At 32.1% G+C, this 27442-nt stretch overlaps 1 protein-coding gene across 3 annotated transcripts; it reads right to left on the bottom strand.

The window, feature by feature from the left end:
• Positions 1-350: 350 nt before the first annotated feature.
• Positions 351-26002, bottom strand: LOC148620969 (protein regulator of cytokinesis 1-like). 3 transcript variants are annotated; one of them, XM_088574907.1, is made up of 14 exons: positions 25269-25425; positions 17303-17555; positions 15858-16091; positions 15421-15591; positions 14521-14670; positions 12067-12214; positions 10277-10413; positions 9627-9722; positions 9143-9289; positions 7669-7788; positions 7081-7140; positions 5278-5379; positions 4327-4536; positions 351-3513 (listed from the first exon to the last, which is right to left on the bottom strand). In XM_088574907.1, exons 1-14 carry the CDS (start codon positions 25280-25282, stop codon positions 3442-3444), a joined length of 1914 nt encoding a protein of 637 aa, XP_088431033.1. In that variant the 5' UTR covers positions 25283-25425; the 3' UTR covers positions 351-3441. The 3 variants fall into 3 exon arrangements, with proteins under 3 accessions (XP_088431033.1, XP_088431034.1, XP_088431035.1); XM_088574908.1 differs by lacking the exon at positions 25269-25425 and adding an exon at positions 25920-26002 and having other exon boundaries at positions 3302-3513; XM_088574909.1 differs by lacking the exon at positions 7081-7140 and having other exon boundaries at positions 3303-3513.
• Between the last annotated feature and the right edge of the window lie 1440 nt (positions 26003-27442).

Genomic DNA, 27442 nt, shown 5'->3' on the forward strand with positions numbered 1-27442 from the left:
TAAACTTATCATATTACGGTACTAAACAACTATGCATATATATTTTTTTAAATCACTGACCTGTTCTCAAGTTATCATCAGGAAAAAGATGGACACACACACAACTTTAGGAGAGTAACACATAATACCTTACCACATTGTGTGGTGGGGTATAAAAAAGATACACCAGAAACAATTGTTCTTCATAGTATCAGGTCAATGTGCACTTGTGTCGATATTTAATACCTGGTGTACACAGCCAATGAAAGTGGACAAACAGTATTCTAGGAACATAGAGACATTAAGTTTATACAAGAAAATAAGATGAACAAAGCCAACCTAGTTGGTCCACAATAAGGCATCACACTCTGTATTTTGTACTTGTTTTATTTGACGAATCTTGTTCCTAGTGTCCTGTAACTGTAGTTAAAGATAATGAAACAAAGTTCAATGTTAAAACATGTTAGTTATACAATGAACATATTGCATTTACATAACCCTAACATTACAAGTTACAAAACTTAAACATAAAATTATTTCTTGGATCTCAGACCACTTCTTGTCTGATTGAAGGCTGTCTCATTGATTTAAAAAAAAAAAAAACATAACAAGAGGCTCCGAAGAGCATGAATCGCTCACAGCTGTTAAATTTTGCCTTTCAAGGGCAATATATTTAACAAGGAGTTGTCCAAAAATTTTAATAGTACTTATCATAAGGATCATTTCAGCAACTGAAAGTTTCTTTCTATCATAATTTTTCAAGATATTGGCTAAAAACTGAGAAAAAAAAATGTTTAACCTTTCAAAGGCAATAACTCATACAAGGAGTTGTAGGACTATTATCCCTTGGAGACTTTTCTAGGCCTTATAATGAGGATCAATTCAGCAACTGAAAGAATTTGGCTAAACCTAAATGTTTGAAGATGTAAGCAAAATACTACTATCTGACCCCTATGTTCTATTTTTAGTAACAGCGGCCATGTTTTTCAACAGATCAAAAATCCCAACATCAGTTCTATGCAGGATACCCCAAGGAAAATTCATACAAAGTTTGATTCCAGCTGGTCAAGTGGTGTCACAGAAGAGTTTTGAAAAACTGTTATGACAACAGACACCAAGTGATGGCAATAGCTCACATGGCCTTTGGTCAGTAGAGCTAAAAAGCTTTTCCCCACATCTATCTGGCTATGAACAATATAAAAAGCATCTTTTTTTCACAAGGAAAAGAAGATGTTGCAAGAAGCTGTTTAAAACAAGTGAAAGATTATAATCACTCCTTTTTTCATTAAATTTCATGAAGAATGGTGTGTTAACACAGAAATAAAACTTAAGATGGTCTTCAATCTTTATCTTTAACTTCACTTGTATAAACAATATATTTTATTTTCATGACAGATTCTTTTGATTTTTCTAATGAAAGTGTAAGCAAATATTTGCTAAGAATTGATAAAAAAGGTTTCACTAATGTCAGTAGAAGAACTAAGTCTTCTATAATAAAAACTATGTCAGCATAAACTCAAAGCATGAAGACAAACAAACACATAAATTTTATAAATTGTTTGTAATTAAAAGGGGCCCACCTTCTTAAGTGATATATAAGTAAAATTACATTAATTATACACAAGTAGGTATAAGATAACAATTTAATATTGATAAAAAATGACTAATACAATTTTTGTACCTGTAATACAATGTCATTTACCTCATCAATAATATGAAACTTTACTGCAGTCAGGCTAATAACTATTATCATTATCAGTCCAGACTTATGAAAAAGAAAAAAACTGTTCTCATGTTTTACTTCATTTTTTAAGGCTTTTTCTTTTAAATCTCAACATTATTTCACTGTTGTATTCGTACAGTACACAGAACAAGTTTTTGAAAATACATGAAAAAGCAGATATATGTAAAATCTAAAGTACATATACAGTAAAAAAAATTAATTGTAATGATAAAATATCATAGATTATTTTAAAGGGGAGGAAAATAATGTCTTGGTAGAAGTACTATCGATATATATGCTTTATTCTAATAAGAACAGTTCAAATTTACAAACTCAATGGTAGAAAGATTAAAAAAAAAAATCTTATATTTCAAATAAAATCAAATGCCACAGAAATGTCACAAATAGGTCTCAAAAATCAATAACGAAAAAATACACTCAACAAGTAAAAACTGTGGGCAGTCCATAGTAAATGAGGAATCTAAACTTCAAATTTCTACAATCATTTTTTTGTTGTTCTTGTTTTTTTTACAGCAAATGTTTTTTTTTCTCTACAGTTAAAACAAGTTTGCAAAATCTACTTAAGCTCATGTATCATTTAATAGTGGATGAAATAACACAACCTTAACCTCAACAAACTGTCACACATGATATTTTCCTGTCAGAATTTTAACATTTATAACAATGATTCATTTTCTAGTACAAGCAGAAAACCTCCTTAAAAAACGGGCCAACTATTTAAATTATTGCATTTCAGTAAATGGTGCATATATACATGTACTTAATAATCCATGTACTATAAAAGCATAAAAGTGATAAGAGGAGTAAAAGGGTAGACAAGAACTATGTACAGAGAAATGGACATAATTCTACATACAGTGGTCCTTAATAAATACATAAAATAGTGCTACAATTTACAATGGCTACTAGTTTACATGTTAATATCATAAATGATTTACTTTTTGTGGCAAGTATGAAAAAGTTTCCCTTTTTTAGTATAAAATTTGAAAACTTGGACTTAGTAAAAAAGAAATTCTACCTGTGAATTGCATTGGGTATGATCTACGTAACAGCAGACTCATAATAACACCCTACCCTACAAAGGAAAATAAAATAATTAGAATCGTAAAATACAATGAGGTTTTTGTATTTTTTCGTCAAGATTAGCCTTTGAAAAAAATTCAAACTGAATTTTAATTTCTTCTTAACGAATGTTTCTAAATTTTGAATAGGTCATACTCAATATAAACTTGGTTTGGACCAGTTAACACTTTTTCCTAAACCACTTTTGTTATGGTGTAAAGTGGTTCAAACCAGCTTTAGGCTGTGTCTATCAAAAAATGTGAAGAAACTAAGTCATACAAGAGTTGAAATAAATCATGGAAACTCCATTTCATCATTGTTTTACTGCGGACTGGTCATTTATGGCATTATTTAACCCACGTTATTGCTCAAGGTAAAACAATGTGAATTAATGGCCAGCCCATGGTAAAACAATGATAAAATGGAGTTTCTGTAATTTATTTCTGCAGTAATAGAAAAAGAGGATCAAAAACAACTTATCATATTCAAGTGCAAAATTGGAAAATCCAAAATCACAAGTGCTAATATACAATACTATTCATATTATATTAAACAATATATATACACAGATAAAATAGATTTAAAACAAAATCTAAAATCTGTACAAAGTGAACAGAACTATTGTATAATCTGTACAATTTGGCACTGTTTTGGTTCTACAACTTTCCTGGACTTTTAGGAATTATACTACTTCTACAATACTGCCGAGAGTTCATATGTACAGCATTCTGAAAAAAAAAGAAACAAGCTTTCTGTCACAAAAACTACTTTAATAGAAGATACAACCAAACAAAAATTCTTTTTTATTGTTTTTATCACAGGTGACGAGGTGTTTAAAATTTTGTAATTAATATTTCAGTAGAAAGGAAAGCTGTTAAATCGAGCAAACTAAAATATCCCATCCCTATGTATCAGTTCACTTTGGGATTAACACCATTAAGATAAAAAAAAACAAAACAAAAACAAAAAAAAAACAATAAATACTTTTATCAGTAATTTGTACTTTTTCTTGATCTTGTTGCCAAATATTTCTCTATCTCTCATACATGACAAGATATGAAAAAATATCCATCATAACATTGGGAGCAGTTGTTATGTATCTTGGTCAATCTTAAGTCCCAAAAAATAAATGTATATTGAAATGAATAAAAAAAAACCGAACAGGATTGCTTATAAACTGAATAATATTTACTTTCAGTTTTGATAAATATCATTGAAGTATCTTGACTCACCCTGTCACACTGGTCAGGATATTCCACGATATTGTCAGTATCAAAATAGAAAGTAACCATTATTAGCTATATGTATTCCCATGAATTAACTATTTTACAAAACAGGGTTATTAAAAGGCTTCTAGTTTCTTCTGTTATCCAGCATCAGTACTGGTTAAAGATTTAACTGATTCTAAACTATATATGTTATAAAAAATGGAAAATTCTTACCTTGCAGCATAGTCATTTCAATGAAATCTACAAAAGAATACAAAATTATGTTTGTTTTTTTTTTTCGAATATTTTCCCTATGTAAGATGATATACTCACTTCAAATTCTTGGTATGTTTCCATTGTTGATCCATTAATACCAGCAGTCTGTCCACAGCTAGCTACTGTAGAATGACTAAATGTGTCATTACTAGTCACATGATTCTGAGTACTGGCAGCATGGCTATTGGCAAAGTTCACTTTTTCACCTAATACTTTCCTTGCTATTCTCCCTGACCTTCTCCTTTGTGCAGACCTACTTGAACCAAGCTGAAAAAAATTGTGTTGTAATAAACATGGCAACATATGCCTGATATTTGTAAAGCCACACATCAAATTTTGCAACTTATCTATCCATTGGGGCCAAGACTTTTTAGATAAAAATTTTTTTCATCATTCCAAAAGTAAAAAATGGGTCAGACAGAAATGACAGTGATTAGTTAAACAGGGAATAGATATCCAACAGGTCTAAAATCGTATCCCACGATATGGGACCTGTACCTGATGCTGGATACCAAATATCAAGTGGCTGCATTATCAATAAGCAGTTGCAGAGAAAAGTGTTACAGAAATAATTTACCTGTTAGCCTGCCCACCATTCACCATACTAAAACCCAATTTTCTTCACTATGTAAAATTCGGCCAAAAATGGCAAAGTCCCACGAAACAAGAAGTTGATATGGGATAGCACCAAAATCGCTTACAAAAAATGCCCCATCTATATGAAGTTTAAAATCAATCCATCCATTGGAAGCTGAGATATATGTAATTGCAATGAAATTGAGATACATAGATTGAATGAAGGACTGAATGCCTCTGTGCAATGGAGAAATTTCTCCTGCTTTATATGCATAGTTAAAAGACTGATCAGCAAAGAACTAAGATCTATCAAAAAGAACTTGAAAAATTCTGCTGGAAAGCCATCAGACCCTGGTGATTTACTATTTTTCACAGACTTGACACTAACCATACAATGTCAATAAATTTATTTAGTATATAATAGTTTCTTACAATTTTACTGGTAGAAGCTGGTACTCGAGGACGTGGGGAGGCAAATACACTATTCTGTTGTAATCTACCACAGGACGCTGGTGTTCTTCCTGTATCATTCATCTGAAATTTAAAACATTCAACACTGTATAATGATATAATGCAAAAAATGTGTCATTTGTGACAAGAATAAAAAGTTTTATGAAGATCCATATCCTAATTTTCTAAGCTTTTGACAAGAACAAAAGCACTGACCATTCAGTTTCTACTAAGTATCACACATGCTAGCATCTATAAACTTACATAAAGACATGCTGAAAAAATCAGTATTAGACACATGTGCAACTTACATAGTGTGGAATAGTTCACATTCTTTAGAATATCAAGGTCAATAGATGTAAAAGATAAAAACAAACTTTTAAACAAAAAGAAGTTCAATGAAACTCAACCAACCAATATGCTGTAGTTAAGACAACTTTCCTTATCTCCATGCACTGATCATTGAATTTTAGAAAATGAAAAGGTAAATAACTTTTGTATATATTTCGAAATTAAATTCAATTAAAGAGCTATCAAATCCATATAATTTTTATGCATTTAATTAGTAAAAAAAAACAAACTTAATTCTATAATGGCATTACGCAAATAAATGGGCAACAAACTAGAAATAATTAAGTCCTTACAAATGTCCATTAAACTTTTGAACGAATGGATGTCCACCATTTCTAAATCCGATGCTTAATTAACAGGAACAAGAAAAAAACAAGAAATCAGCTATACCCCCTTTCAATCACAATATGAGAAAATAAACAAAATCCTCCTAATAAAGAGGAAGTAGTTGTCAATTTTTTTCTGAAACCGAATCCCTCTAAAAGGTATACCTACAGGAAGCATGTGTTTAAATTCCAAGCCGTTATGATTTGTAATTGCTGTGATAAGTGCAACGAAAATACCAACTTTCAAAAGTAAAAAGTAAAAAAAATAAAGTCTTTGGTAAACAGGTGGATCTCACCATTTGGCAAACCTATAGGAATCAAAGACTGAAGTCTTCAAAGTCGCTAATCATCAAATATTCTATGCCAGTGATTTTGGCTTACTTTCAACATCCAAATGGCACAAATGCATTATGCTCTAAAATTGGGTGACTTTAATATTAGGGATTTAAAAATTTGCTAAAATTTCATCTGTGATGAGTAATTGCTGAGGAAACTGTGACAAAGGTAAAACAGTAAATCCAACATTAAGAGCAGGGGTATAAAAATAGTTTAAAAAATCTAAAGATCAAACATGTGAGAAATTATTACGTTACTACTTGTATAATTGAAGTTTTTTTCCTAAATCTAAACAGCAAATATATAGCAGTTCCAGTTATGGCAAGACGTATAAACCAAATAGCATATGTTCACGTGTCTTAATTTATAATCTGGTCTTTGTGTCTTCCTAGAACTACAAACCATTTTGAAAACATCTTTCTGTTATTTGGAATGGAGCATAGGCTTTCAAAGATCAAAATTTTGGAATGGAACATAGGCTCTCAAAGATCAAATTTATCAAAATGATTGTGACACACAAATTGGCTAATAGTTCTTCAAACACAGTCCAGGTATTCATATTAGAGACCTTTCATAAATATTTAATACATGTTGTACAGACATAAGATTTGTGGAATTTTAAAAAATACTTGACATCACCAACAGAATATAAATGAGGATACCGCCGGACATGACATTATGAAATAACAAGTGAGAACATTAGCAAATTAGAATGTGAAGGATGTTAGGATAGAGATGGTCAAGTTGCAAGTTTATGATGGCAGGCAATTACCTTTAATTTAACTCTGACTGAGGACCCATCTGAACTACTGCCTGTACTATTATAATCTACCTACAGTTAGTTGTCATATAACTTAATCAGAATTTTATACACGTATAACTTAATTAGAATGTTCTCAAAATTTTTTACAACTACATTCCGAATTATATTCAATTAGGAAAAAAACAACCAATTAACTGAATTTTCATTATCAGAAGTAAATCTTTACCTGTCACAAGCTCTCTAGCTTGTTGGAAATTATAGAAACAAAATAAATAATACTAAAAATATCAAGAGCCATTTTCATTTCAATGATCTAAATTTTACATTCATAGTTTAAAATTATGTTTTTGTGTGTTAAGGACCAATAATATGCAATATGCAAGATATTTATAAGTAATTTTGTTGGTTGTTAACATATGAAAAACATACTCCAAATATATATTTTTCTGGTGTATTTCAAACACATGAAAAAAATAACTTGCATTTTTTCTACAACTAAAACAATGCATCAAGTGCATATAAATATTAATTGTTGATATATTCACTAGGTTATAATTTTAATAGTGTGATATAGTTAATCCTACAGTTCAAACTGACCTTTCTTTGTTTGTTTACAGGGGTTTTGCTAGGTGTGCCTATAAATCTTCTCTTTGCTGGAGTTGTAGGTTTACTACCATATGTCATTTCTTCTTCCATAAGTTTGGCTCTAGCTTTGTTCTGTAAACAAAGAACAAACTAAAAATATAAATATACAAGCTGATTTCATCTGAAATAAACAATAGCTGCTACAATTTAGACAATACAAGATTTCCAAAGTTTTATAAATGTCCATTTACACTAAAATTACTGTTTTAAGGAACCAATCATCCAATGGTAAAACATTGGGGACTGAAGATAACCAAAACATAAAATGGTTCAATTTTATTGAACTTATCTAACTCACTGAGAACTATCATCAATATTTTCAAGTTTGGATAGGCCAACCACCCACTATACTGGTAAAGATGGGTGATAAACAAAAGTTTGCTTTATTTCCTTAGAAGGTAAAAAAAAAAAAAGATTTCAGTGGATCATTTCTAATTTTGATGAATACACTACAAGGTGCCTTAAAAAATGATCCTTGTGCCTAAAAAATAATCTTGGATACATAATGAATTAAAGCAACTAGCATGCCATCACTGCAACCAAAATAAGTGAAAAACGGATCTAACGATCACTGTATACCACTTTTATTTTAAAAGAGGGGGAGGGGGGCAGCAGCAGTAACCCCTGAAAGCTACGATAGAAATAAACAGTAATCAAATTTTACTATCTTGCTGACCAGTGGTCCTTTTCGCAAAAAATTGTACAAGGAAAATTAGTCATAAGTTATGATGTCAAAGTAAATCAAAGTATTGTGACCTCATAACTTACAATTTTTTTAGGAAAAGGGCCATTGATTTTAAGAGGTTAACAAAGAGGAAATTATATTTATATTGTACAGCAGATACTATACATAACGTGACATCTAGACATTGTTCATTCCTAGGTTTTTGACATCTAGACATTGTTCATTCCTTGGTTTTTGACATCTAGACATCGTTCATTCCTAGGTTTTTGTTCCCCAAAATGATCAATGCATATCAAATTCTTTTCCAAATATTCTAAATCAAAACTTTTATTACAAATTTTGACAAGATTACTGGGTCGTTTTCCATAAAGTTTTAGTGTTCATACAATTGTTCACATTACAGTTTGAAAACCTTTTCCTTCAATTTTTTTTCTTTGACCCCAGAGGTTCTATACTGATTCTTTCTAATGCAAAGGGCAAAAGCTAGTCTACCATAAAAAATATAATGTTAATACCAGTAACCCTCGTCATATCTATGTTTTTTTCATCGCTTTTGGTCAAAAATCCGCAATTTGACTTCACATCAACTTATGGGTCGAAAAATATGGCAAAATCTTTCAGCTGTGAACTGTATGCCTTAAATAGTATTTCTTATCTAAAGTACCTGTATCATTCTTAGTTCCGAATATGTAATAAGATGCAGTTGATAATTTTTTATATTATGAAGGTAAGAATACAAACCCTTTCCTCCTTTTCAACAATTTTACTATTCTGGTAAACTTCCCATTCTTTTTCTATATAGTTTACAAATCTACGACCATCTACTAAGAAAGGTTTCTCATGCTGCTTTTCCCATTCTGCTATCAAATTTTTTACATCATCTTCCACCTACAAGAAGAAAAGTATAAAACAGATTCATGACAAAATATCATAAAATTTCATTCTAGAAAAGAAAGTCAAAATGTAGATGATTTACAATGACAACAGTGAAATTTTTTGCAAGCCTATTAAGAAATGCATATAAGATTTATGAAACGCATGGTCATCCTTAAAATGGTGGTTGGTATATTTATCAAGAAAGATCACCAAGTGAGACTTTAACATATCAGTATAGATTCCTGTCTCAATCTCACATAGTGTTCTTTTGGAGTAGATAAAATCAGCAGGGTGACAGCCATTTAATATTTTAAAAGGGACATTATCAGAAAACTAAATACATCATTACTTTTGGTAGCTCTTTGATAACTTTCTTCCGCTCTTTCTCTTCCTGAAGTAACCGTCCACCTCTGTTGTTAAATCTGTTTGGGTCATTAGCTTTCCTCTGCAGAAAAGGAACAAAGGTTCATAACAACATTTAAGTTACAAAAGTTAAGATGTACACTGTAGGTCTGTGTCTGAAATATACAGCATCATCTGTTAACTATTATGATCCTGACAAGTGGAGCTGTAAATTATTTAAAAAATACATGTATGTAACAACTAGAAGGAATGTGTCCATTGAACATTTCTGTATATCCAGTCATCAGTGATTAAAACTTGACAGATATGCACAAACAAACGAGCCATCATGGATAAGATGTATATAAAGTTTTAAATTAGAACTATGAAGGGTCCCCATGTTTCATCCGATGACAACTTATTACACAGACCCATGCAAATCACAGACATGAACATATAGTAGTAAAACCTTAAATGCCAAGTTTTAGTTGCAGGAAAATTAGTCTAGTGTATTCAGTTAAGTCTCTATTAATGCAACTATCTCTATAATGTTAACTAAGAGATAACTGACAGCATTATTTTATTCGAAACCCTTACCAGATGTTGAACGCTGTCAGTATACCATATTGGTATAGATGTAAGAGAGTTACACTTTACCTCATGTTCTAGCATCTTTTTAAACAGTTCTGACCATTTATCAATACTTTCAAATAACTGTTTGTGTTTCTCATAGTAGGATTTGATTCTAAATACTTCTTCATCATGAAGCTGTAACAATTCTTCTGTAAATTTGTCTAAAAAGAATAAAACCTCTCCATTAGCAATATTAGCACTATATCAAATGATTACCTTCTTATGTGGTAAGATCTGTAAAACAGATCAAAAGACCCAAATTTCTCATCATTAAAATTATAGTACCTGCTCCAAGACATACCATGACAACTATGTCTAACAAATTTTACTTATATCCACCAAGTAATTTACATTATTTAAGTAGTAGTCCATATAAAATTCAGACACTGTTTGTGGTAAAGTGATTAATGGTGTAGAAAAACCCATGGATCAGACAATGCTTTTCTTGGTCTACATATGCTATATGTTTAAGTTACTTTTCTGTATTTAGATCTGTACTTTTGAGAAAACTACACTTTTAACTTCCCCCTAAAATCAACCAAATCAAACCAAATCAACACCCATAACTCTTGCAAAGTGCCAATTTCATGTACAATCTATATAAATTTTACTTCAAAAGTGCAACACCTGATGGAAAACTAAGACTGGTTCGGTGGGTTTTTGACATACATGAATCACCTGCTGTCTGATTTTCAGAAAGACTGCTACTTAAGTATGAAACACTTCTACACAGAAGTTTACATCAAAATCGAAAGAAAAGTATATTTCAAGCTAATTTCAGAAAGATACAATTATTATCTTATCTCTTAAATTGGTGCAATGTTTGTGAGCAGTTTCATATATTGCTTTTGTACATTCGTCGAAAAACTCAGTTATTTCACCTTTTTCTCCCTATTAACTTATCAGTATCAATAATTTCTGTCCACTTTAGTGTGTAAAGATTAAATGAATACATTAATATGCTTCTATGTTAACCTAACTTCTTTCATAAATCAAGTCATTTCATGTTTTAATCAAATCAATTAAGGATGTTTTCCTCATTCAAAATGTAATACATCTTTATGGACCTATTAGAACTATACTGAACAAGGAACCGTCAGAAGTCAATACACATGTAATTCTAATGTTCCATGTATAAGGTATTGACAAAATCAAAAGTTCTTAATTGTTATATTTTATGGATCTGCATAATATAACATAACTATTTTAAGTAACATATCTTGAATATATGTAAAAAATAAAAACAGAAAGTCTGGTTTGTCTCTATCAGCAACAAGACCAATACAAGTCAGGACCTGCATGACTGCCATATATTTCAGCACATAAGTGTCTTCAATATGTATATAAACACTAAGTTTAAAACTACAGAGTAGGTTACAAATATCCATATGTAATATCCTAATGATAGCATTTAATGCAATAATAATGTTTATAAGTTATAAGTTAATCATGATAAAAATGGAGTCAAAAATTTTCCAAATTTATCTTCCATATGTTTATAATCACTAAGCAAAGTTTGAATAGTTACAGATTACACATAGTAGGTTCCCTAAGTGTGGCGGTTGGAGTCGGGTGGCTACTAGACCTGCTTTCATGGTTGGTGATGCAGGTAAAAATATATAACACATTTTTATATTCACATGACTGCTTGAGCAAATGGAAATCAATATAAAATACACAATATATAATTTTAAATTATATGGAATGGCAGTATACATTTACTTGAAAACCTAAATTCTTATGGTGCATGATTACTATTTTTCTGTCTATTTGATATAACTTGATGCCATTCCTAACATGGCTTTCTAACAAACCTGATTTAAAGGCAGTGAAAGCACTTCTTTGTTGTTGACTGTAGTAACATTTATCCCACCAATCGGTTAACTCTTTCCTCATTCCAACAACAAATTTCTTAATATTTTGAAACTTTAACTTTTCACACCTTTCTATTTCTCGTTTCAGCTAAAATGGTAAAATACAAAAAGTGTACAATGCATTTTGTATCAACTTGTATTAAAATCATTAAAGAATGATATAATTCAAAATAATAGCAATTTATCAAATCATAAAAAAGTTACATTAATCCACACAAGGTATTTTGTTCATTCAGTCTGTTCTAAAAAAAAAAAAAAAAAAAAAAAAAAAAAAAAAAAAAAAAAAAAAAAAGAACTTTCTAGCCAAGTTGTAAATAGATATTTTGTTTTTACAAGAATTTTTTTTCTTAAACAGACACCTTTTTTTGTCTACTTAGCTGATATATGCTAGAATTGTTAGCCTTGGTAGATTATTTCAGTAATTGAATACAATGAAGATATTCTGCCATTCTGCCATTTTTGTGTGAAATTAATATCCTGATATGCTCAAGTATTGAATATAGTATAAATATGTACTTCAAGTTGACTTTAATATACATGTAAAATGGTTTTTCAGTTGTAAATTAATATTTTCAGAATAATCAACCTATCAAAACAAACCCAATAAGGGAAGTATGAAGCATGATCATGTATAGTCTAACCAGTCGAGGTATGTTGATTCTACATCGGGATTTAATGAATGAACAATAACTTTTATGGTGGAGACCCAGCTGCATCGCAGTGACACAAGAATAATCATCAGAGATAATATCACAAATTAATGCATCAGTTGGTACCATACAAATGATCACTGATCAGATACATTTATATCATATCACATTGCTTGAAACTAACAGTGCTGCCCAATCAATTGAGACTATTGTAGTTTCACTTTCATCTGAGTGTTATTTATTTTCATTAGCAGACTGAAACCACAAAATTAAGAATTCAACAAACGAATACCTCTGAGGATGAAAGTCAACTCAGTTTGAACAACTTTTAAATGTTTTTGATCATGGCATCAAACACATTTCATAAAGGAAGAAACCATGTTGAGCAGTCAACAATCTGTCATCCCATTTTATGTTTAATTTAACAGCATATCAATGTTTATTACAAGGGTCCAGAAATTTTGACAGCCCATGCCGCAAAATTATCAAAATTTTAGCAGACGTTTGTGTCAGTCTTTTACATGCTCAGATCGAAAATAAACTTAAAAAAGTTTGTATGTACTTGTTTCAAGATAAATATTGGTAATTGTGTTATTTCATCACATACCCCTTTTTTAACAAAATATCAGAGCAAGTGAACAAGTTCGTTTTCGACCACACATGAATGTTCTAACATGTAAACAAAACATCGTATCTTTTGGACTTTTTCATCACATAGGCAAATAGCTGAAAACTTCCAAGTGAAAAAAAAAGAAAAAAAAAAGTTGATTATTTATAAAAGAAAATCGCAAACATATTTTGTATATTGATTTAAATGATCTGTTGACTTCTGTGTTAAAACGATTCAATCGATGAATTAATTATTACATTCTACGACTGTTTCGTAGTTTCAGATCCATGTTCTTTTGTTACCTCTGAAAGATCAGCGGGAAAATGGCGGACTTGTCAATCTTATTTCTTAACTAATCAACTAGTAAATATATGAAAGTTCTCCAAGTTACTTCAATTAATTCGTACACGCAATGGGGCTGCATGAGTAATGTTAATTTAATTATGCAATAAACCAATCAGTTAAACTGGTAAATCATAGTCACAGGTGGCTGCACATCGGCTAAAATTGCCACACACCTGTAAATTAATTTCCAATAAACAATTAGGAGACTGGAAGACAGGATGTTTATACACTAATAAAACCACGCAGACTGTAATTTATAATAAGGGATGACAATTTTTTATGTCCAATATCAGAAAATGGTTGTCGGTCATTTGCAAAATTTGTTGGTCAGTGAAAACTGGAACTTTTGACTGTTTCTAGACCCTTGGTGCATTAGCACATATTCGTCTTGGGGGTATCTGAATTATGAAATGTAATGTAGCTTTTCATGTAAGCTGTAAATACTAATGTTTGAGTTAGGATCAGTACTATGGTGTCTGCCCCACCCCCACCCCCCCCAAAGAAACTGGACTTACCAGTACTTTTACTCTTAATCAGGGAATTCAAAACAGGAGTTTTAAATTCCCTTTAGGTGTATCAAGTACGTAACTTGGTAATTAAAAATACATCCTTTCAATTGTGAAACGCATATCTGCAAAAAATAATGCCTTAAAAAATGTTTGTTTTAAAAAAAGTCTTTGATTTAGTCATTGTCATTTCATTTTTATTTTAGTGACACAAACCACAAATTCAAAACTTCACAAGAAGCCCTTTCTTGAATGAAAAGAGCAAACCTCAACAAAAACCTACAGCAATAACAACAGGATCCTTTACTCCTTCTTTTCCTTTTGAAAAATTGGCACGTTCACTTTCACCAATATCAAGTCTGTCCCAAAGTACCGTTAATCTATCCCACATTTCATCAACTCTTTTCTTCATTTCTTCTTTTTCTTCTTCAAGCTTTCAACAACAAAAAAAAATCAAAAGAATCATTACTGAACAGGACACAAGAACTGAATATCTTCTTTGGCACTTCTGCAAAATTTTTTTTCCTATAACATACAATAACATTATTAGATGCCAAAACTTACATCAATTTCAATGGAAGAAAGTGAACTGACAAAAACGTTTTCTATTGACCTTCTTTATCATTTTCTGAATGCTATTCAATTACTTGTTGGTCATTTCTTTCTGACCAGAATATAAATGTCATATAAAAAAAATGCTTGCATGGTATAAAGATTTAATTACACAGAAACTTGTATACAAGTAATACCTCTTTATAAAAACTAGGAGTACATGTATTAAAACCATAGATGTAAGAAGAATTGGCAACTCTCTGTGCAGGGCAGAAAAATGCCAGATCCCTAAAAAAAAAATATCCATAATCTTCCATAATGCACATCATCACTACATGGACCATAATGGTCCTTTCAAACACATGACCAATTGATCAAGTATACAGTCAAACCTGTATTAAGCAGTCACCTCTGGGGAATACTCAAGTCAAGTGATAAACCGAATGTTTACAAAATTGCCAGTATAAGTCAGAAAGAAGATTTCGGACGAAAAATAGGTGACCGTTGGCCACATTAGGGAGGTGACCGCTGATTTGAGTTAAAATAGAGAAACCAGTTGGGTGGGTTTTGAAATGACCGTTGATTTGAGGTGACCGGTAGAGCAGGTTTGACTGTATGTCATATATATTACCTCTGATTGCAAAACTTTTAACGCTTTCATATTTTCTGTTGACAACTGGAAAGATGAGTCTGACTCACAAACAACATCACGAGAGAAATCTGATTCTGGTGACTTCTCCATTTCTTGATATAACCTCATTATTTCTTTTTTTGATGAAACAAATTCATTGAATCGTTTTTCCTGCAAAATATATGAATTCTTTGTTACATATCAACCATTTAAAAGACTAAAAAGTGTCATTAGATATTTATCATTACTCACTGAACAAGTTTTAAAAAAAAATAAATCAGTCATTTGCCAACACACAAAATAAATGAGAGTAAAGTCTATTAGAAAGAAAAGGGACACATAAAATAAACAATGCAAGTTGAAAAACCTAAAGTTAACTACTTCCCTTTCTTTTGAACTTATACACACATGTAAAACCATACACAATATACTATTACCTTTTCAATCTTGAGTGAGGCAACATGATTCTCTAGTGACTGAAGCTGCTCTAAACTTGGTGTTGTACCACTTGGTATATAATAAGGAGTCAAACACATTATGTCACAAAGGTTCTGGTCTTGTTCTTTAAAAAGTTTGAACTTTCGTATTCTTTCTGCCTTTTCTTTTGAAAGCACTTCCAGTCTGCTCTTGAGTTCTTTTTCAGTTTGTAGCATGGAGCTTATTTTCTTTGGCTAAAACAGAAAGATTTTACAAAGGAATTATGCTACATTGTTGTATATTTTAAAGAGACTCTAATGATCCTGAATCTCTCATCTGGTTTGACAAGCAATATTTTATATTTTGTACAAGCCACCTGGTCTTTTCCTGGATAAAAATTCTGAATTCCTTGTATCAAAGGAACAATCAAATCCATTTTCATTTAATTCTATCCAGTTTTTTTTCAGGAGAAAATTTTTGAAAGTAATAACACTAAAAATAGCCCCAAAAAAACATGAAAGGACAATGTCTCCAACATAGCTTAACAGATTTACACAAAAAAATTGACCACAGAAAGATCACATCATGCTTAACACAATCTGATAAACCTAATGGTTTTTGAGATATATATACGAAAAACATTTCTCTGACCCCCACATATATGTTCCATTTTTAGTAATGGCAGCCATTGTGTTTTCAATAGTTCAAAAATCGCCACATCAGCTCTAATAGAATTTCTTTGCACAATACCCTAAGGAACATTCATCCAAGTATGGTTCTAATTTGTCTGGTAGTGTGAGAGGAGAAGATTAAAAATGGTGTGAAAATATTGAAAAAGGGCAATAACTTCAACATGACTAAACTGATTTACACGAAAAAAATTTGCACAGATTAATTGCATCTTAACTACATCAGAATTTTTATAAACTTCACAATTTTGAAGATATATGTGAAAAACTTATATCAACCCCTATGTTCCTTTTTTCAGTTACAGTAGCCATATTTTTCTACGGATCAAAAATCCCTATATCAGTTCTATGCAGAAAATTTGAAGGAACATAAGTTTGGTTCTAACTGGTCCAGTATTAGAGAAAAGTTTTGAGAAATTGTTAAAGATGATGACAGATACCAATTGATGGCAATAGCTAACATGGCCCTTTGGGCCAGGTGAACTAAAAACAAAGACCTTTTTCTTTTCATACAAATCTGGTATTTTTTTTTTCCATTACAAATTCTTTCCCTCTTTTCATTTTTTGATTAAAAGAAGAAACGTTTTTTTCTTGGCACTGGCATGTATTACTGTTACAAATGTATCTAGTCTGTTCTCATTTTTAGAAATTAGTCTTGAACATTTCCCATAGAGAATATACACAAAATGTACATCATTCATTACCAAAAATTGCTTTTAATTGAGAAACCAAAATTTTAAGAAAACAATAAAATAGGAAAATATTTTTTATTGTACCTGGTAATCAGGACATGAAAGTTCCTGACATAAATCTTTCAATTCTTTGCTATATTTATCAATCCTGTGTCTGATTTGAGATCTTAAAGATTCCTCTTCCTGTACCATTTCTTCTAATAAGTTTCTCAAGTGCAAGATAACAGTATCAGATCTTTGCTTCTGTTGAGATTCACATATTCCAATGTCTGCCCAAATTTTGTAAAACTTGTCCATTGAAGATTCCAAACAGTTAGCAAGTTCATCTCTCAGCTCACTGTAAGTAAAATAAAGTCTTAAATTTAAAAACGGCAAATTAAGTAGAAATTGTGTAATGCATTTAATTAAGTTTAGGTTTTGGATATACATGTAGCATTTGCATCAAAAGTTATTTTACTTCCCGAGTTATTCACTTTGTGTGAAAATGGAATATTCCCGCTAATTTATGAATGAAGGTGCATATTAACTCGACTAAAGGCTCCAAAGCACCTCAACCACTTATGTATTCTGTCCAGTAGTTTCTGAGGAGAAAAATTTTGAAAGTAATAACATTGAAAATTGGGAAATACCTTGGAAAATGGACAGAACTCTAGCATGGCTTAACAGATTTACATGACAATTTGCCTACAAATAGATCTCATCATGCTGAACCTGATTACTGTCAAAATTTTGATAAACCTAACGGTTTTGGAAATATATGCAAAAAACTTATGACTGACCCATACGTTCCATTTTTAGTAATAGCAGCTATGTTTTTTGACAGATTAAAAGTTCTCACATCCGTTCTAAGCTGAATACCCCAAGGAACATTCATAACAAGTTTGGTTCTAATTGGTTTAGTAGTGTTGGAGTTGTTTTTTTGAAAATTTGTTATCAATAACAACAGACATCAATTGATGGCAATTACTGCCTTCGGGCCAGGTGAGCTTAAAATGTAAAACTGAAAATTAATGGAAATCAATCAGACAGGGATCTTACATGTTTTAAAGTAAAAAACTTCCCAAAGTTTCATGGAAATGACAGAAGCACATTAGCATTATGGACAGAAAATGGAAAGGAAAATTTTTGTATGAATTGAGTCCCACAACATAAAAATGGAAATTAGAAATTCATAAAAATCTAAAGGGAGTTAACATCAACAACAAAACCCAAAAACATTTCATTTTTAAACCCTAGTGTTGATTTACTGTTTGAAATTGAAAGTAGGACAGTCAACCATACATGTTTATGAATTATATGATAATAATACTATCAATGCAACTAAAAAAGGATAGACATCATGGTATAAAAATTCCAACCAGGCACTTTCTTATCAATTTCTAATGAACAATTGGGGGAATTGTAGTATTCTTTGTAGTCTGCGACCCATCATGGCTAAACAGCTCATGGAAAACCCGGTTTGATTTTTAATTTGAAAAAAATAACAACTGAAATAATTCTTTAATTCATGCCTACATGATTGGAGAATGCATGAAATCATTGGATATTTTGTCAAGTTGACAAAACAAAGTCAAATATAAAATCCTTTATCTGTCACACTATTGGGTAGCAGGTTGATTTACATGCAACTGACCCCAAGACAATTGGTTCACAGGTTTTTTTCATCCCCTCTAATAATTATATTGTATAAAATTGTGTCTAAAATTTAGTATCATATACATTTTTGTACCAGAACTTACAATTTTATTTATAACTCAGTCATCACATTTTCAAGATCGGTACCTAAATTCTTAACTAAGAAATGAAGAAACTGTAAAGTTTTGTATAATTATTTAGAGACAAAGACATGGTTTGCAGCTGTTTCATTTACACATGCAGCCAAACAGCAAAGTACTTTTGTGACCCCAAAATCCCATGATCCAGTCTGCACTGACCTATGAGCAGATAACTCCAAATTGCGAGAAATTGTTCAGTCTCGTATGCCTCAGAAATCATTCAAAGAATTAACAATTTAAGAACTTGAATGGTTATTTCAAGAAAAAATTATGAAAAGAATGGTTGATGTTTATTTACATCTATTTTTGGAGTGAATTCTTTGGACCAATGAGTGATGCAATTGAAATAAAATTACCCTCTTGGAAAACAAGATTTCCCTTGTTTACTTTATTACCCAATGAAAAAGCTGACAGAATCACATTTAACATGTCATAATTAAAGATAGAGGGGTTTTCTTTGTAGACTGGCCAATTACGTTTGACTATCTAAGGGGATTAACTGTTTCAAAGTCAAGATCACCGTTTGTTTGCAAACTTTTGAGACCACCCAAATGACATATGCATGTCGCTATAACAAAACCAAGTGCTATCTTGTTGTAATTCTTGTTGATACGTAAAATAAATGGTAAATTGGGACAAGAACATGTTCCTTCAGGTTAATTATGCTTCCCTAACAAATCTTGTGCATTATTTTTGATGGGATTAGTCATCAAATGGTTCAAGCCCTCCCCCTTTTTTCATGTGTTACGAAAGAAACTCATATTTGATTTTATAACACACAATCTATGTTGAAACAGGGAACATTGTATTCAGCATGGTATAAATACTCATTCTTATCATCAGTATACACCACATATATCCCTAAAATGTAAAATGCCCATCCAAGTCAGAATGGTCCATAATTTTAGTCTCTTTATTCTTTCTGCTTACACACAAGACATCCTCCCAAGTCAGTTTTTTTAGTCCACCCTCGCTCCCTCAAACCCTTGACATCACTCATTCATATTTAGCAGATATTGTCCTGCCAATTCCGATTGGTTGCTTCTCCGGGTGCAGGCACCAATGAAAATCGATTATGAACATAAAATGTCTGTGGAAAGGTAAACAATAATACGAGGTAATGGACGATCCAATATAGTAACTGAAAGTTGTATGATGTCACAAATGATGCAATATGAGCAAAAATGATAACTGTAGATTCTGCTTAGTCTTTATTGAAAAAAAAATGACGATATCAAAGAGTTTCTATTACAAGTGATTTGATTGGATTTTGGATCCGGGTTAAATTTAAGTAACTCACTAGATGGCGCTGAACGATACCTGCTAAATATGAATGAGTGATGTCAGGAGATTGAGGGAGCGAGGATGGATGCATACAATAAGGAGTTTGAAATATACTACAAATATCCTTGAATACATTATTTTCAATGAACAAATAATGAATTATTAAAAATGTAAGTGTAGATATCTATATAAAAAAAATTCAACTATTATAATTCCCTTTCACCAATGATTTTTATAATATTAGAAATGACATTCTATGAAAATACTGATTTCACTCATCAGAGTTTGGAAAACAGTTTTCTGCATAATCTTCATTCATGTTAACTTTTACTTTCATGAATGACATTCCATAGATGATCATGTGATGTTGTTTTACAATTTGCTGGTGTGAAAAATGTAAGATTTTATAGATTTGAGAAAAATATGAATTCCTTTTATAATTTGTACGATCAGGATAGTAGAAATTATATATTGCTTACATCTTTTTTCTTCACATCATAGCACCACCTGATAAGAATAAACAACACTATACTCCTGACATGGTTCAAGCTGCTATTGAAGATGTCTGTCTACACAACATGACTAAGATAATCTGCCAAACTGCACGTACCAGAGAGTACCCGTAGGTGTAGACTACAGGAGGGGCTCATGTTGTAATTGGAGGACCAACCATATTTTCTCCTGCAGAGGAGGCTCAGCTCGCAGGACATTGTGTTCGAATGGCAGAGAGAGAATACGTCTACACAAGATGGCAAATAAATAAAACTTGCATCCAACATGTCGACATTGAAAAATAGGAACATTACACCAACAAAACATTGGTTTTATGCCTTCTTCACTGCAACAGCACCGAAGTTCAAAGGTAAAAGTAAGGCATCAAGCAAGGGCAAAGGAAAACAACTGAAGAAGAAAAGTGAAAAGGTTGAGGATGAAACTGACATTATCTTTGATGATGATGGCACTTGCTGCATTTGTGGAAAATGTCAACCACCTGGGTTGAACTTGAAACAATCATTAAATATTGTTGTGTGGGCACAATGTGACAATTGTGACAGTTGGGTTCATCTCGAATATTGTTCTCCCATCACGAGTGTATCAGAGAATGACAAGTTTCGTTGCAAAAACTGTAAAATCCAATGGAAGCAAGTAGATTTGTGAAGTGAAAGGATGATTGTTGAAATTTTAAGACTTTAAAGTTTAGTCCACTTTGTTTCTAATGATTCTAAAGACACAATATGTGTATTTTAACATTTAATTGATTTGCCTTATATTTTTATGGAAAATATGTTGTTTCAGTGTTTACAACAAAATACTAGTAATAATAAATCAATTCCCTGAAGTAAGATTTTTTGCCTATTTATTCCTTAGTAATCTTTCCTTTATTCATCTCCCTAGATGAGCATGCGCCATGACACCTGATATGTCGGTGTTCACAAAAATTAAGGCCGTGTTGGTTTTCGAAGACGTTACTGTTTAAAGTAAAGAATGCGAAATTTGACGATTTTGATTTGAAGTTCAAGAGTTAAAGATTACATAATTATTGATTCAAATGAAAAGTTTGGTATTTAATGCTTTAATTGTAATCGATAGAGCTTAAGTGCGCCAACAAACCAAAATGCTCTGTAAGTTAACCTCATATTTTGTATACACTTTATATTTTCATTTTACGTGAGGGGTAACGGAGGTACATAAAACTCCAAATGAAAAAAAAAGAAATACTAGAATATGTTGTTTTTTTTATTATGGCATTGTGTTGATTCAAATTGTAATTCAGTTTGATGTTGCAGCTTAAGTTAGAATCTTTCTGTTCTTATCTGGATCATATCAAACACGGCCCACACCCTCGGACAATGAACAGTTTCATCTTCACTCATTATTTTCCAGGTCCCGTCAATAGGATCAGGAAAACGATCATGACTCTGCACATCGCCTACAGTTTTCCTCAATCAATTTTGACACGAGAAAAGTTTTTAACTTCCGTTTCTCATATTTATTAAACAAAAAAAACGATGAAGGCCATTGGCCCTTACAAATAAAGTATACACATCCTGACACGGAACTGAAAACAAACCGGAAATTCGGAGATCGACCTATGGAATACTGTGCACCTGCAGGGCCCACATGCCACACTTTTTGTGTGCCATGCATAATATATTTGCACCAAAGGCACAGTCTGGAATGAACACTGAAATTATAGTATTAAATTTTTGTGTAATGTAAAGAGGTGTAATATAAAAATGCAATATTATGTCCAAATGTACTGACATTTCCGAACACAGTTGCCTCCCGTGTTAAAATCGAAATTTTAAATGAGCCACGAGAATTGCATTTAACACCACTTCGTAAGTCGAAATATTCACTGTAGCTCAGAAATATATCGGCCCTTCATTGTATGAAATATCTAAGTGTTTCAAAACATAGAACTTGAGATATTGTCATTCTTATTTTGCTCCACAACTAATTTTTTTACAAAGGGTTGGTCTGGAAAAAGGTGACAGAATCTCTTCTGTGAGATATTTTGGCTTTTCTATTGCTATATCAGGGTTCACACTTCTGAGCAATTTGGCCGAAATAGTAACCTTGGAGTCGCTCACTTCGCCCTCAGACGACACCAAAATTGAAGTGAAGTCGCCCTCTAATTTTCTGACGTTGCCCATGACCGGGACTGTATTCCGTCTTTAGGCGGTATTTTGACCAGAGTTATCTCTCTTCCAATAGCAATTCAAACAAAAATGGCATCTGTTCGAGAGTAATAAAGGGAACCAAGGCTACAGCGGCAATCAAAAGAATGCAATCCAGGACAAAGACCAGACATGGAAAACAGACACACACAACAAAGAACACAAAGTAACTAAAATCATACACACAAAGCAACAAAAGTAAATGAGCAACTCGGACTCCACTAAAAACTGGGAGCATGGACCAGGTGCACCGGTAGGGTAAGCGTCCTCTGCTTTTCTAGAAACATCCGCCGAGTTGCTCATAAAAAGTCAAGTCCGGGGTAGACAAATGAGGAAAAGAAAACTGTAACCCGTTGAATAGATCAGTTTTCATGGTGCTGATGGATACACCATAACGATCCACAAGTTCATGATGACGACCATAAAACTTCTGTAGTGATGACTTCAATCTTGTAGCAACATAACCCTGTTCCAGAAGCCTATTTGTTAGAGTTCTAGCGTGATACAAAAAGTCTGCGTAGTTTCGGCAAGCTCTGGCATAACGTATGAGTTGTGATATGAACACTCCATATGCAGGAGCCGAAGGGATGTTGCCACAGATGAAAGGAAAGTTGACAATTCTGAATGAAAAGTCATCACGTTTGTCAAGAAAATAAATTGTAAAAATTTTCGAAATCTATGCAATTATCAGTTACAAGCAAGTATTTTAATCAGCTTTTTGTTTCAAATATTTAAGTAAGGATACAGAATGAACATTCTTCATTTCAGCTTACAATAATTTGTGTTTCATTGTTCACATTTTGTGTGCTGATTCTTTGGAGTTCAGTTAAATTTACATGTATCTCAATTGATATTTGGTAGAAAACCCAAAGCTTTTCTTTTGATCTTCATGTTGCACAACAGAACAATTAATTCTCCATTTCAATGGAACTTTTCTCAAGCTTGAGATGAGTTTGTACCAACTGCTACAATACATGTCAATAATTGAATAACGTTTCAGTCTTGATTTGTCAGTAATAAATTTTTTACACGATTATTGATAGTCTTGATCAACTTATATAAAGAGACTTGTTATTTTGAACAAGAAATCATTATGGATTTAGTGGGATCAGGAAAAAAAACCAGAACAAAATGAAAATTCCAAAAGAATGCAACTGCCTGAAAGTTTCTATTCCAGTGCTGCTAAAAACGACAAAATCAAAAGGACAATGCAATGCAAGAAACTTTCCTTTGCTCAATCATGTATTTATTTTGCTGAAATAAATTTGGTAAGGGGTACAGATATAGATTAGAAATTCAATTTCATGAATATATGAGTCAATCATTCAGTCAGCAGGCTAATTTCAATTTGAACAAGCAATATTTATCTCAATAAAAGAAAATAATTTATGAAAATGCTTGCTTATATTGTGTGCATGTAAGTAACAAAAACACATACAATTTTAAAAAGCATTAGTAAATGATGCGTGACCGCATTCACTTCTCCCTATTGTCTCTTGGAAAGAGAAGTCACTTCTCCCTGTTTTTCTGAAGTACCTTGAGCCCTGTATATTTTAATGATAAAATGTCGAAGATTTGCAGCATATCAGTGTATTTTGCTGATGCAATCAATGAAGCTGTAATGCATCGATTTTTCAATACGTTTTGGCAATGAAAAATTACGCCATTCTGGGGGTCATTTGTCACATGACTTTTAAAGATTGGTTTTGCCATTTTATTGACGTTGCTTTTCGGCTGTGTATTGTATACAATCAAAAACAAACATTCAGTAGTATATAGTTCATCGGAAAAAGCATATATATTGGATATTTTCTTTGTTAAATTTATCTTCACAAGTACCTATGAATTTGAAAGTTTTAAACTGATGTAAAGAATACATAGAAATGGATAGGATAATTTCTCAAAAATGCCCCTTCTGTTGGATTTGGGAAGAAAATCAACTAATTTTGAAAAGAAAAAGATGGAGTACACTAGTATTTTTAAAAATTGTTATAGGAAAAAGCCTGTACTGGCTGTAGACAGTGTAGTGTAAATTATAATATATTCGGAATCCATATTAAAAAAAATCAGCGAACGGTCGCAAATGCCTGAATATCTTAATTTTTTCAACTGTGGTACAGGTAAGAAATCGTCTTGTCGCTTCATCGCTTACTTTAGGTATAACTACATCTAGTATAAGTTGGGTGAAATGGGGAGAAAATCAAGATCGAGACTGAGAGCGTTTCGTTTTGATATGCAGTGTAAGTTTATTAAAACTAATTCTTTTGTCGCCATAAAATCATGTGAATGGAACAAATAGAGTCTACTTACTTGGACGACGTCATGTTTTTGTACAAAATAGTAAACAAAATCTATATCATTACAATGGCGCCGTTCTTTCAAAAATCCATCTTCTTTGTAAAAATTCATCTGATTGGTCAAAGGATGAAAGAACTCCTTTCTGATTGGCCGTTGTTCTACTTCGAAGGGAGATAATCCGAAATCCCACGGCGGTTGTTTTTTTTTAAAGTTATAGTGTTACAACACTCCCTCATGAATATTAGCGCTCATCATTGTTTTTATATTCACTCCGGCCAAATGTGTTTAATGTCTCTTCTTTTACAAATGTGTGCCAAATACTATCCAGATAGACTTCTTAATAATTATTTTAAAACCACAGGTACTCGGGGTCGGGATTTTTTTTTGTTAAAAAGAAAAAAAAATACGAAATCATGTGTTATTACAGCAAATTGTGCACTTATACTATACTATCCATATGGAGTTTTTTTATATATGGATAGTATAACTTTAAGTGCACTATTTGCTGTCATAGCACATGATTTAGTTTTTTTCTCATAAACAAAAAGAGAAAAACGATCCCGACCCTAAGTACGTCTACGTCTAGGCTAAAAACCACTAATTCCACTTCCCATAGGCTTCTATGCTAATTTCACAATATTCAATGGCTTCTCTGGACTTTACCTTAACTTTAACCTGCAGAGGACTATATATCAGCATGATTCTACATATGTCAGCTCACAATCCTCAGAATGGCATGTGGGGTTAGCAGACTTGCAGTACAGTACTGGTCACCGGAAGTGAAGGGTCTATAAATAGCATGGGAAATCCAAGTGTTTTCACAAGATAGGGGTATATTTAAAAATCATTATGGAGATTAGGCTTCACATCACAAGAAGCAAAATGCACCTATAAAATGTACAGAAATGTTTTTCCTTTCAGAAACTGTTTAAATTTTTTAAATAAGATGAGAACTTTTTTCACAGCACTATGAGGAACAGGGGTAATTTCTGCGTAGGACTATTTTTGTGTACGTTCCAAATGCTCATTGGTTGAATTGGTGGTCTGTAACCTAAATCTACGTCTACGGATTACTCCTTAACTTTAATCTGTTGAAGAATACTAGGAGGCGCATGTGGGTAAAATAAAAGTTTATAATTAGTGCAAAGATATTTATAAGTGATAAGTTACATTTTTTCATTTTTTTTGCTATAAGATAAAAACGTAGAGATTGGTTAGTTATAGATGATTTGTTGCAGCCCAGACTTAAATGATGGTAGATCTGGACTAAGAGCCACTTCGGATGGTAGATTATTCCACATTCTTATGGTGCGTGGAAAGTAGGATGAAGAGTGGTAATTTGTTGGTGAATAAGGCAGTACAAATTTATGATCTCTTGATGGTATAAGGTACACTTGACTATTTATGTTGACTAAGTTATTGTTTATTTTATATAGCATGACGAGTGAAGAAAATTGCCGGCGCTGTTGTAGTGTTGGCCAGCTGAGTTGTTGTAACATTTTTGTGACACTATCTTGATAACGGTATAGATTTAGTGTGTACCTAGCTACCTGTGATGAAAACAAGGAGTTAAACATATAAATCCTTGATGAAAGATAAGAATTTTTTATTATTGATTTCTGAATATTTTAGCCCTGAGTAACGTTTTTTTTTTAGATATATCAGTGGCGGATCCAGAGTTTTAGATAAAAAGGGGGGGCAATTACTTGACAGGATCACGAAGTGAGTGTTTTTCGTGAATTAATAAACAATTTTTCAGCATTTTTTACTAAGCCCCCCCCCCTTGAATCCGCCACTGTATGTATTAATTATTGATTGATTGATGTTCTTGCACCTTCACAGAAGCTGGTGTGGTGTAACGGGAGACTCCCCTTACACGTACCACACCAGCTTCTGTGAAGGTGCAAGTACTCAAAGAGCATGATTTAAGCCACAAAATTATACCCGCCAACCAAGGATCGAACCTTAGACCGCTCGATGACAAGCCAAAGCTAAAGAATTAATCCTTTGTGTTAATTTATCCAAGGTTCCATGTAAACCAACATCAAATTTCGCAATTAAACTGGCGCACTGCATGCTACGATTCATCGCGTATTTTGTTGTATGTTTATTAAATGTCCTTCGTAAACAGAAAGGTGAATTTAAATATTAATCAAAGAGTTCCATATTGACCATTTACAACAATA

The sequence above is a fragment of the Perna viridis genome, chromosome 3 (assembly GCF_037379345.1).
Source record: "Perna viridis isolate PV_CMFRI_1.1 ecotype Kerala chromosome 3, ASM3737934v1, whole genome shotgun sequence".
Taxonomy (NCBI): Eukaryota; Metazoa; Mollusca; class Bivalvia; order Mytilida; family Mytilidae; genus Perna; species Perna viridis.

What these genes read in the sequence shown, in the direction of transcription:
- LOC148620969 (XM_088574907.1), bottom strand. An exon ending in CAGTCAGAGTTAAATTAAAG is followed by an intron (nt 5,380 to 7,080) that starts GTAATTGCCTGC and finishes TTTAAATTTCAG; the next exon opens with ATGAATGATACAGGAAGAAC. An exon ending in CAGCTTCTACCAGTAAAATT is followed by an intron (nt 4,537 to 5,277) that starts GTAAGAAACTAT and finishes AATTTTTTTCAG; the next exon opens with CTTGGTTCAAGTAGGTCTGC.